Source organism: Montipora capricornis, chromosome 12 (assembly GCF_036669925.1).
Source record: "Montipora capricornis isolate CH-2021 chromosome 12, ASM3666992v2, whole genome shotgun sequence".
NCBI classification, from domain to species: Eukaryota; Metazoa; Cnidaria; class Anthozoa; order Scleractinia; family Acroporidae; genus Montipora; species Montipora capricornis.
The window spans coordinates 11,913,257-11,925,756 of record NC_090894.1 but is presented as its reverse complement, the minus strand read 5'-3'; the positions used below and the strand labels follow the sequence as shown (position 1 = coordinate 11,925,756).

General features: G+C 37.9%; 2 protein-coding genes across 4 annotated transcripts in view; one reads left to right on the top strand and one right to left on the bottom strand.

Annotated features, from left to right (window-relative positions):
* Positions 1-989: 989 nt before the first annotated feature.
* LOC138027146 (synaptotagmin-16-like) lies at positions 990-7,687 on the bottom strand. Of its 3 annotated transcripts, XM_068874659.1 has the most exons (3): positions 5,775-5,792; positions 5,045-5,148; positions 990-2,807 (listed from the first exon to the last, which is right to left on the bottom strand). In XM_068874659.1, the coding sequence occupies exons 2-3, from the start codon at positions 5,064-5,066 to the stop codon at positions 2,071-2,073; spliced, it is 759 nt and encodes a 252-aa protein (XP_068730760.1). In that variant the 5' UTR covers positions 5,067-5,148; positions 5,775-5,792; the 3' UTR covers positions 990-2,070. The 3 variants fall into 3 exon arrangements, with proteins under 3 accessions (XP_068730760.1, XP_068730761.1, XP_068730759.1); XM_068874660.1 differs by lacking the exons at positions 5,045-5,148; positions 5,775-5,792 and adding an exon at positions 7,415-7,687; XM_068874658.1 differs by lacking the exon at positions 5,775-5,792 and having other exon boundaries at positions 5,045-5,250.
* A 1,088-nt stretch (positions 7,688-8,775) lies between these two features.
* The window catches only part of LOC138026915 (uncharacterized), a 6,208-nt gene continuing 2,483 nt past the window's right edge, over positions 8,776-12,500 (top strand). The window contains exons 1-2 of the mRNA XM_068874370.1: positions 8,776-8,959; positions 10,614-10,930. Coding sequence (XP_068730471.1) covers positions 8,864-8,959; positions 10,614-10,930 — 413 coding nt within the window. The 5' untranslated portion in view covers positions 8,776-8,863. The remainder of the gene's footprint in view (positions 8,960-10,613; positions 10,931-12,500) is intronic.

Sequence of the window (12,500 nt, the reverse complement as noted above, 5' to 3'; positions counted from 1 at the left end):
CTTCGATTTTATGGAATGCGGAATATAGAGTGTTTTTACTCACGTGATCAGTAACCTTGTTTTTCCACCGAAACAAAAGAAAACTTTTGCATGATAATAGAGCTCAATTCCCGAAGGATTAGTTGGGTACACCAACATGGCCTCTGTTCCACTGTTTAGAAATACCAAAATGGCCGCCGTAACGTCATTTCTCAGGAAGCTGGTAAAACCATTGAATTGTATCTGGAATGTGAAACCACTTATAAGTCACGTTGAGGTATATATGCGCTTTTGTAGTTACGCCCAGAAGTTCGGCACAACTCGTAAACGCACGGTTCCTGTGCTGTGCCCTGTGCTGTACGCCTTTGGAGAGTCAGGCTGGTATAGTGGTCATCTACCCCTCCCAACTCTGCAATCGAATGTAGGCTGAGTTTCAAGTGATCTCAACTGACTCGACGGTTTCTCTCCTGTTAACCTGGTTTTCATTTCCCATAAAAATCGACTCCATTGAATGGTAGCTTATGTCCAGTTGTATTTATCGCCTGCCTTAGGCAAATCATTGATTTAAACAAAAAAGGAAATCGTCCTAAAGAGCCGGAAATTTACCTCTATAAAAACTAAAGCACAATAGGCCTCAAAATGCCTGGAACTAGGTGACCTTTGCTTGAAACAAACACAAATACTAACAATTTTATTGATTTCTAATACACTTTTTAGCCTAAAAACCTAAATTTTACGTACTATTAAAATGAATGTTGTTAAGAACTTTGCACTGTAGCTATGGAGGCATTCCTATAGGCGCTGGCATGCTGAAACTCAGTTTTAACGACAAAGTGGGGCCGGTGCATTCCGCCCTTGGGATAAGCGAGGAATATATTAGAACTGAAACAGAGAGAGAAACCAGGTTACAAGTTGATAAACGAAACTTAAATTGTCAGAAAATATAATAGGCTTGCTAGAAAGAAGGCAAACTGGTCAAAGTTGGAACTTCAACAAACGAGACCATAGTATCTTTGATACATTTATTGTCCAAATCATAGAGGATAGTTTAATAAAATAAGATTAATCCGTTTTGTTTAAATTTGAAATAGAATTTTACATTGAGACTAAAGCCTACATTAACCGAATTAATGACATCTACAAAACTGCACAAGAATAGCAGTGCTTTCGAAACCGTTGTCAAAAAAGTGTAATTACGCAAGCGCTGTGCAAGTTAAAGTAGAGAGTTTACGCATGGGACGGCGTCGACGGCTGTGAGAACGGTATCTATAGGCGTAATTTCCCGTTATAGTAGTAATTTCGCGATTACTCCAAGTTAATTGTTTGGCATGGAAAGTTAAAGTGTATCAACATTCCAGGGATAAATTTGGGATGAGAAATGTACAAAAATATAAAATGCTTGTACGAAGCGTGCAAAGCCTCCATCGAGTTGTTCGTTAAACCTATTGTTTTAGTAATTAAGATAGCACTTAATTACTGAAGTGAAGTGATTTGAAGAAGAGCCATAAAATGTCGCAATTTGGGGCACAAAGGATAGGAATTGAAGTAGGTGGGTGGCATTGAGGACTTGCCCTTACTAAGTGACTGGTAAAAAACCACTTCGAGCTCATTTGAGCTATGAAACTAAGGGTGCGTTCGATTGACAGTATTCCGGAATAAGAATACATGGAATATAAGTTAGAAATCCTTCGTTTTTACGGAGATTCACATTAAAATTGTCAAACATCCGCTAAAATGCTATTTTAAACATATTTTTATTATCCTTGCTGCTTCGAAGCGCGCTAAAAATACCGTTTTAATCACATGATCACTCCACGTATTCTTATTCCGGAATAGGGTGAATCGAACGCGCCCTAATTTTAACTCCAAAGGGGAAACTAGATTTTGAGGACACAAGTAATTAGGTGTTTGACAATATAATCATCAATATTTCAAGTCTCCGTACGTAGAGTTGACAGCATTTCTACGCCAACAACGCTGGTTGTATGACAAGAATTTTAGTTCATAAGTATATGTTGAATGCAAGTCTCTTAATAATTTTTAAATATTCGAAATGTGAACGATCACAAGATTAGTAAGGGTTAGAGACTCTTACGGCGAGCTGCTACCGTTGAGACGAGCTTTAAGATCTCTCCAGAAATCCATTTGTTTATTACGCGATTGCGCCACATCAGCCAGTTGAAAAACAAGTTCACCAATCAGTTTCTCCTTCCCTAGCTTTTCGTATCCATATAGTCTGATTCTTAGTGCCATTCTAAATAAGTCCTGCTCTAAAATGCGATCAAATACAAACTTCTCGTCGAATTTAGGATTCACAGTGGACCGTGCTTTGCTTTTGAAGCGCTGCTTCCTTGACGGAAGCAGTACGAGATGGAAGCGGCATTGAGAGCTGCCGCCGCGGCTTTTACCCGGAATATCGCGGGCATCCAAGATAGTGACAGTCAATCGACCTACGTTAACTGAATATTCCACCTGTAAGTGAACGCTTCCGAAAATCGGCACCCGATCAACTTCCTTGAGTCCCGTATCAACTTGAACATCCCCGTATGCAGACACACTCTTTTGGACTTCCTCGTCAGTTTGAAATACTGGCATCTTTGCTTGTAGGTCTTCTTTTTCATCATCCGCCAGTCCATCTTCCTCGTCCTCAGTAGTCTCTATTTCCTGAGGGGGTTCCTCTCCCAATTCCTCATATCCAGTGTCCTTGCGCTGGGCAGGTTCCATTTTGGAACACGGACATAGTTCCTTGATTAGGCAGTAATAAGTTCCCAGAAGTCCGATGAGAATGAGTACGATGAAAGACAAAAATATCACAGCTGGGACAAACCCTAAATGGAATCAAGAATATCAATGACTGCATGTTGCCAAAAATATGTACAGTTGAAGCATACAACGCGGCCATTGAATAATTCGCATTATTAAAAACTGGATCATTGGATAATGCAATTCGAGAGTTTTGATTGGCTATGCCATCATGGGTTATGAGCCATTATACCATGATCTACAAACACGGCAAGCATATGCGTGATTTTTTGGGCCTTTTTATTTTTATTGTAGTCTAGTTTTCTATATTTTGGGGGCGTTTTTAATAAAAACAATTATTCCACTCGCACTTGTTGGATATGAGATGATTATAGCCAACTCGGCGCTACGCGCCTCGTTGGCTATCTATCATCTCATATCCAACGCGCGCTCATGGAATAATTGTTAATTAAGCCACAGCGACTCCCTTAATTAAAAAAATAGACGTTTGTTTGGAGGGCTGCTGTGGCTATAGATGATTTGCACAGAGTTTCAAGCGAGACGACGGTCATAGAGCTAACGTCTTTGTTTTGGAGACACAATGATCGAGCGCTCTAATGTCATGCCGTGACTTATTTCCACATAATCCAATTTTGAAAAAAATCATTTTCCAAAAACTGAACAGTTCTAAAAAAATAAAGCTCTTCTATCAACAAATTTTTAAGCCATTTAAGCTCCAGGTTTTGGCTCTACGAATGAAAATATTGTATTAACTTGTTTGATAAAAGTGTTTGTCTTTATTTGCACTTTATTTACTGTCCGAGGCTGAATGACGTCAAATGAACTTATTTCAAATTCAATTTCGGAATACGGGTAGCACGCCAGGAAAACATGGTTTAAGGCCTTCACAAATATTAAAATATTAAACGAAGAACACAATTTATTCTCTTGTATAATTTTAATATTTTTTCAACGAATATCTAATGCATTATCAAGACTCAAAAATCACTAGAACATATTAAATTCGTGATCAGTATTTGCAACTGAATCAATAATATTGTCCATTCAGAAGAAAACAATTTATCCATTGTTCCTTGTCGCTGACGTGTAAACACGATGTTTTAACTTGCAATAAGTGTTTAATTTGGTTTTCCAAATGAATATCTATGGTCAATTTGTAAAGCCCGGTAAAAGTTTGGGGAGGATGAAACAAAAAAAAATGGGAGTATGAGTTACGACACAAGCGAACGAGCCATGTGAATCATGAGATAAAACCAATTCTCACCTAACCCTGTCTTTGTTTGGTCTTTATTTAGACTACTATTATCCGAATCTCAGCGTAACAGAAATGATTAAACTTGACAGCGAATGAAGGAGTCAAGCCTGGTTTCCATATGTTTGTCTGGATCGCCCCGATCGTCCCAGCCGTTTCAAATAATGTTCAGAGGCGATCGGGACGATTATATGGGACTTCACAGGCGATCGCTGACAACCCGGGCGACTGAGACGACCTTATCGTCCGGATAGAATTGAGTTCTGGGTCGTCAGCGATCGCCTGTGTAGTGTTTCCATATAATCGTCCCGATCGCCTCTAAACATTATTTGAAACGACTAGGGCGATCGGGTGACCCAGACGATCATATGCAGGAAACCAGGCTTTACTTTATAAAGAAATTGTGATGCTGCGTCGGCTGGGAGTGCCTGAATTGAAACATGAAAATTGGGTTTTATCAACGACTTGATAAAGGTAAAGAAAGCTCACAAATCTTATTTACTTTTATCAACTGGTTTGATAAACCCAAATTTTCATGTGAAAACCTTTTCAATTAATCGTTTTTTTTATTCCAACGAATTTTAACGAACGTAAAAAAAATGGCAAAGAAACTAGTTCGATAATAGTTTATGGCTTCCTAGAGAATCTCCAGTGGGCCTTAACGGTAGTGCAAGAGCTAGCAATTTAAATTAACTCCCTTTGGAAGGATTCAAGTTTCTTTTCAGTTGGCTTGTTTCACTACTGATAAATTTTACTCATCTCAAAATCCCGTCCTGTTTCGAGAGGAAATGATTGAGCTACGCAAAAGTAAATGAAGAGGGAACTGTATTATCATGGAATACTGTATTAAGTGATCCGTAGTGCACCAACTCTCTCATGCAGGAGTGTTTCATTTCCATTTAACGGGATTGCCTCTTTGTTGAGAACGCTCAACCTTATCTTAAATGTTCGCCTCTTTATTTTAGATCTGACGTACAGTAGCTAAGGGAAGGTTGCTTTATCATACTTCACATGAAGGCAAAGTCTTAGCCCAATTTACAATCTGCTTACCTGACGGTATAAAACTCGCCATTTAACTCTGGTTCGGTTGCGTACTGACTGAAATCCTTCTATGTAAAGCCACTTGTCTAATATTGAAAATGTAGAGGACGGCACTGTGCATAGATTTTGACAACTGCATTAAGAGCTGGAAAACTGAGATGGGTATTACAATGGATCGCAAATTTGAAGAAATGTTCTTGCATGTACTTTCACTCAGTAATACATGCATATCTAACACACCCGTTCCGTTTCTTCGGTAACCGATAAATATGTTACAAAGCTCTTTGCTTTCAGCTGATTTTGTTTACTTAACTTAAAACCACACTTTTTTGCACCAAGAATTGAAAGGGCATTAAAAAGTTTCGTTTCTTTTTTTAAGACCAACGCATAAGTTTATGAACTCGAAAGAAAACCCAATCGTCCTTTGCGTCCTTTGTAAATTTTGTTTTTAAAAATAGTTGTTTTCTGGTAGTTTTTATGGTTTTTGTACACGATAACGAAAAGAAAGAGAAATAAAGAATAAATAATAAGCAGCTCACACATTTTTCTCTACCTTATTAATAAAGTGATATAGTTCAAGAAACGATCATAAGATAACGTTTCAGCTGCCGCAAAAGTTTAGTTACCACCTCTTGTTCAATTATTATTTGCTTTGATCAGCTCGTGTTCGTAAATTTCCGACGATTTTTCGAATGGTCGAAGATTTCCGATCACAACTCAGACTAATTTATCGCATTACCTTTGTGATTCTTCAGGGGGCTCAACTAAATTCCCAGTTTAAAACATATTGAATCCAGGGATGTCGGCATCTGGTCAAAAACTGTCGTCTTGAGGCATCGTTTTCACGAGAAGACATATCACAATATAGGCTGTCATACCGTGTATTCCGATGTTTAGCACAATAATAAATATCTGGACTTTTCTGTTGTCGTATTAAAATGTACGTTAATCACCTTTTAAGTTAGACGCGCGTGGTATTTTAAAGTGACTCATCGTAAAATAGGTCAAAAATCATATTAGCAACTCCGTTGTCAAGCAATGTCTTTTTTCACATAGAGACAAACACTGAGGTTAAGTGTAACTGCCATAACAGTTTGCATGTGTAGGGACAACTTCGAAAAATTAATAAGGCTTTAGAAACCGATGGAGCGTTATACATGAAAAGTTTGGCGCCCATTTTGACTTCTTATATTGACCAATGCTGTTTGAATGAAACGGTTTTCGAAGAGACTCCTCAAAGTGTGAGATGATAATACTGATTCCTACTGGTAAAAGACCCTTCCGCCACTGATGTGGCTTGGAATCAATTTTCAGCGGAGCCCGCTGTCAGGTCTTTAAATTATGCAGAAACCCAAATTGAATATTTAAGATCTTTCATAGTATTTGTGTCTAAATATGTTTGAACAAAGGTGTTTGTTAATGGTTTGCAAGGGCGAGGAGATGAACTCCGCCAAAGAAACAGGACCTTAAGATTACACTTTACTGTTAAATAATCTGACACTCAACGAAGACCAACGAAGAACATGCATGGAGAAGAAAGTAACGTAAACTATGACAACGTTTATACCAAAAGAGCACTCGATTCTTTCTCATTATGATAATCTATGGATTAAATCTATTAAAGAACCATTGAGCTGCATCGGGGAAGCTTTTGAAGATATTCTTAACCAAAAATATATGCGCTATCCTTTCGGCAACCGCCTCCCTATTTCTCTAGCAAATATTACAATAAACTGCATCGGACGTCCACTTGCCCCTCGACTTTAAACAGGTCGATTATGTCATAAGATAAGCATTGAACCTCGAATTGTTACTCATCAAAGACAGGCACCATCGGATTATCTCCTTTGTGATGATTGCCCAGGGTATTTGTAATTACTGCGATCTCTCTACAGCGTTTTTCAACTATTCTTGGCGTCATGTATACCTTTTCGATTAACTGAGTAGTGAGTAAATGGCTAGCATTTTTCAGAATGTTAAAGAGGTGTCAGGTCACTGTGGTTTGCTTCAAAGACAACGTCATCGCCATCATGAAACGAAAAGCATATCTTAATTACTACAAGCTATAGATCTAACAGTTTGAAAATCGGCCAGTGAGTTATACGCACCTTGCAAATTATAGTGGTCGTACGAGTCATTAACGCTAATACAGCTGAAGTCAGATTAAGTTAACGTTAGTTGCACTGAGTGAAGGGACGAGCAGATTTTGTTTTTATTTGGCGATCAGTGCGAGTAAAATTCACTATGATCATGAAAAGCGCGCCTATTGTTGCATATCACGACAGATACACTGCACTGCTTACTCTACCTTCACTGCTTCAGCACTCAAAGTTATTGATTTGTATAGAACAACCAAAGAAAGTTTGCGTAAGTACTTACAATCCATCGATGATTGCTACCAAAATTTTCCTCTTCGCTAAATTTGTCCGTTTTAGCTAACCACGAAATTAAAAATTTCACGACATTCGAAATCCGCTCCTTATCTTCGAAATACTTTCCTTGTCCATTCTCTGCTCCAGTGTCGGTACAAAAAAGAAAATCCAAGTCTTTATGAACGACGAAATGCAAAAAGTTGAGCGAACTTTTAGAAGAATGAACAGCTGAATTATGGTCAATTATAACTGCTGCTCACTTTCTCTAGGGGAATGGAATTTTAATGAGGAACGTATTTTGACGACCGAAATCGGAATGTTAATATCGCACCATTAATTACCAAATACCGTTTTGGATTTTGCATAACAAAAGTAAACAAGTAACATAATTTAACACCTGAGAGATCCAGAGACAAAAAAGTTAACATATGCAAGAATACAATTATGGCACTGATCAGGGAGCGCGCCATTGACAAGTACAGTACATAAAATTGAGCATTCAACGATTTCTCGCATCTTCTAGTGTCACGCGTGTTTTTCTTCTTCCTCGCGTGGAAACTCAAAGCTTCACAGTGACCTCCTCAGTCGTTTCCAGTGACAGATGAGGTTGATAAACCCCAAAACAAGGGCGAAGTAATTGATATTCCATTCTGCTCTGTCAAAATTAGATGCCGATGGCAATTATGAAAGAATGGTTTAAATTTATTAGTTTCTGGGTGTGTGTAGGCCTTTAAAAAGACAGTTTATTTTATTCCCGAGTCAAAGAAGAATAGGGAATGAATATGCCATTCCCAGTGGTTGTAACTGTTATGGAGAGTTCGATACTTAATAATGAATACACGATGAAACAATGAAAAAATAAGGGCCAGCTGAACAAAGTAGAAGTGCTGGATGTTGGGAGATCTAACCAGCAAATAATTTGTTAAAAACAGTTAGCACCGGCCCCGGCTTTTTGGCAACGTGTGAGGAATAGACCAATTTCGATATCATGAAAATTCAGTCCGAAACAAAAGGCATCGTCGCACCACTAAAATCAAATCTACGTTGTATCTTCGCTGTATCGGCTCTTGCTCAAAATATTGACCGTAGCCAATCAGATCAAGCCACTGATCTAACGTACACCGACAGGAAGATTGTCCACGTCTGCTTGCTTCAAAACTCTGGAATCATCTCGAGGCTCTGGGGAATAAACTCATACACAATCCTTACATTTATTCCCAAGAGCCTCGAGATGATGCCTTTTGTTTCGGACTGAATCATTGGTCTATTCAAATTTGGGGCACCCCACCCTTAACGGAAATGAGCAGTATTTTTGCCGTCTGTGATTGACCCTTGGCATGAAAAAAGATCTATCGGTGAGGACTGGGCTCCATTGATAGTATTTACTATGGCGGTCGGAAGTTGGGACCTTCGTGGAAAAAAAAACTACAGCCATCATCCTGGCTGTTAGTTTGTAATGTCGACTAGCGGTTATGGAACCTTTCTGGATAGTCTCTATGCCGAAAAGACAGAGCTACGGTCGATACCAGATCAAGCGGGAGGCATCAATGAGGTATGTGTAAAAACCTGAACCCCTTTCAATTTCACGCAATAACACTGCATTGGTCTTTGAATACGAAAATTGTCTTTTTTAGAGAATCGCCCTATACATTTATCTTATTGATATTAAAAAAAACATGGGTTAGCATCTTTCATAGGACAAAAATCAGAATGAAACCAAACAGATGCCTGCCTCAGGAGAATTGTATCCTCATCATATGACTCAAAAACCGAAACCTCCTTTGTAAATGTTGTGCGCTAATAAAATTCCCTTAATTTTTTGAAATGGAAGCAACTTATGAGTTAGTAATATACATAACAAAATTACTCGATTCTGATTGACTGAGAGCAGTGCTGTTTTTTTGTAAACACGGTGCAAAAAAGAATTAATTCAGTGCAATTTACTCACAGAATTCTCGCTTTTGATTGGCAAATAGACAGTAAGGTTTGGTAAGAACCAATAAAATCTTTTGTTTTGAAATCAAATGCAAGCCCTGGATGGCGCAATTTTCGTGTGATTGCATGATTCGCGTCAAGGGCGTAGCTAGTTGGGTCCTGGGGTGCCCATGACCCCCTCCCTCCTTTGTAAGACTTTTTTAAGCAAACAGCCTACATCATGAAGGTGGCGAAAATGCCACAATCTGGTGAGTACCCTCTGTTTGACACAGTGTGACTGCCCCTTTGAAAAATCCTGGCTATGCTTGTGATGCGTGAGTTGCTTCTGCTTAACCATCTCAAGGTTTTTCATGTATATTAGTTATAAGTAATCATATGATTTTTTGTGCAATCTGGAATAACTCAGCTCTTGTAAAGACTAGAAATAATATTGGTCATCTTTGACAAATTTACTTTTGCTTATTTATTCCAAATTTCACTCAAAATCATGCGATTACCTTTACTAACCAAGTGGACCTAATTTTAGCATAATAATTAATATTATTATTACTATTATAATTATTATTATTATTATTATTATTATTATTATTATTATTATTATTATTTTTAAATAGCATAAACTTGCATTTATTTTCAGTCATGATGGGACCTTGCTAAGCTTTCAGGGCTACTTATAAACAAAATTAATTACTAGTTATTGATGATAAAGCTTTTTAAGCTTGGGAAGTAGAATGGAATAAAATGTATTCAAGATAACCAAGCCATTTTACATGTACCTTTGCTTGCACTCATCAAGGGCTTGGTACTGGGCAAATTAACCAGCCAGCTATATTTAAAACACTTCATTCTTGGGCAAATTTGCTCAAATTAAAGCCCCTGATAAGCTAATCCTAGATTACTGAAAACTGAAATTGCAGTTTTTTAAATTTTTTCTCAATTAACATGTTTTGGCTTTTCTGATGAGCTGATTAGTGTTAATCAGCTCTTGGACAACTGGACCCTGGACTTTACCTGGCCAGTTTTATATTCTCTTCCCACTTTATATGTAGTAATTATTGATACTGTCTAGCTGCAAAACCCTGAAACCTTAATGAACCCAGTCCTGTGCTAATGTAAAAGGTGGCATTCATTAAAATAATAATTATTATTACATACACTGTGTATGCAATATGGTGTTGGGTACACTTACCCCTCCAGCATCCCTTGGGTCTCAACTTCATCATTAGATAGATTTTTCTTCAAGTTTGTTTCTACTTCAATGTTCTTTGCAGATGGAACATAGCATTCAGTCCAGCTACTCGCATATTCATCGGCACCACGCCATTGCACAAAACAGACTGCCTCTCCTTTGGCATGAGTTTCTTCGGTGGACATCTAACAGTGGTGTTGCATGCCTCCTGATCTGTTTACACTCAAGTATAATTGGGTTGCTTATATTGTCACTTGCTACTTATAAAAATTCAGTTTTGTTGCGCCACATTGCTCAGTACTTGTTTTCTTGTGGCACATTTGGATTTACTGGAGGATGTGTCAATTATCTGGCAGTAACATTATTTTTTAAAAGAATTCCTGGTCTCTATGGAAGTGGGTAGGCTGTGAACCTTTTTAACTTTCTCATCATTGATATAGACATTTGATGGGGGTTGAGGGAGGAGCAGACGAAGGTATTTAAGGAGGCTCGAAAGGATTTTTTGTTGCCATAGTGTTTGTGAAACGATGAATGATACCAAAGAAGGATATTACATTATAGTGTAGGCAAACTATATTATCTTTGCAACTCTATTGTTGGGCCATTGTTGGGTAATACTTTAAGGGCACTTATGCCGTCATCGGTTACCATGGCAACACGCCAGGTCCACAAAAGGCCCTCTAAATTTCAGTTTTTGAAAATTATCGGTGACCTATCATTTTTATTTCTTTGTTGAAAATCTCCCTAAATTCTTTAACTTCTTAGGGAGTATAACAAAAAGTTATTTAGTAGAATCAGAAACCCATAAGGGTTGAAACGTGTAACGGCCCCTTGTGTGCTAGGAAACAAGCTTCTGAATATTCAATTTGCTAAGTACCATATTTGGAACAACAAGAGCGAGGGGATTCCAAATATGGTACTTGGCACTGAAACATTCAACCAATCAGTTCGCAGTGAAAATTCGGAAGCTGTGAACGCGCGTTACACGTTTCAACCCTTATGGGTTTCTGGTAGAATTTAATTAAAATACATCGAAAAAAGGTGTTGTATTAGAGAACTTTTCCTGAAACTTTTTTATTTGAAGTGCCATCGTGAATGATATGTGCATGTCACCAAGCAAAATTTCGAAATAAAGACAATTTTTTTAGGTTTGTGCGATTTTACGCCTATTTTCACTTCCGGTGTGTTGTGCTCTAGTTTTGATAGAAATTTGATTCATTCAGCTGACACATGTTTCTTAGTTATGGTGTGTGTAGGTTGCACGCATGCGCAGCTAAAAACCCCTTTCAAGCCTCCTCAAAGTGTTTGTTATCGTTCAAAAACTCATTAATAATTCATAAGCCAATTGACCTATCAAATGGTCGATACTACACCATGTGCAGTGACTTTATATCGATAAATCTCCTCCTTATTAGTATGCGTTGTTTTATCAGTTGATAAAACACTCATTTAGTATGCAGTGTTTTATCGGATGTAAAGACACTGCATGTGACTTATGAATATTAACTAATTTCAGCCATTACAAATTTCAGGGTGGATATTTTTACCCATTCTCCTTCCAAACTTCTTCAACAAATTTTGTCAAACCAAAAGATTAAACGACTCTGCCATCATGTTAACAATGTTCTTATCTAGACGCTTGATTTTGTCCCGTTCCACGTCAAACCCTGCTAATCTTCGTTAGCTGGTTGTTTGTTCAGCCTTGCATTTTGCCATTTTGCAAAAATATTAAAAGACCAATTTGTGACATATCGTGTTGATTTTGGAAAGGATTTTTCCAGCAAGGCTTTTTCTTCATCAGGAATTTTCAATTCTCTGAACTTTCTCCCATGCAAGATTTTTAACTTGGCCCTTCTTCAACCATCGACTGCAACAAAGAAAGGACTGAAGGAAAAAAAACATGCTTGTAAAATTACCATACAGCTTATAAGGTCCACTTGTTTATTTTTGTATGCTAATATCTTCCCCT

Coding starts and splice junctions, on each gene's coding strand:
- LOC138027146 (XM_068874659.1), bottom strand. CDS start 5,066: ATGGCGAGTTTTATACCGTCAG. Junction 2,808..5,044: donor GGCGAGTTTTATACCGTCAG/GTAAGCAGATTG, acceptor GATTCCATTTAG/GGTTTGTCCCAGCTGTGATA.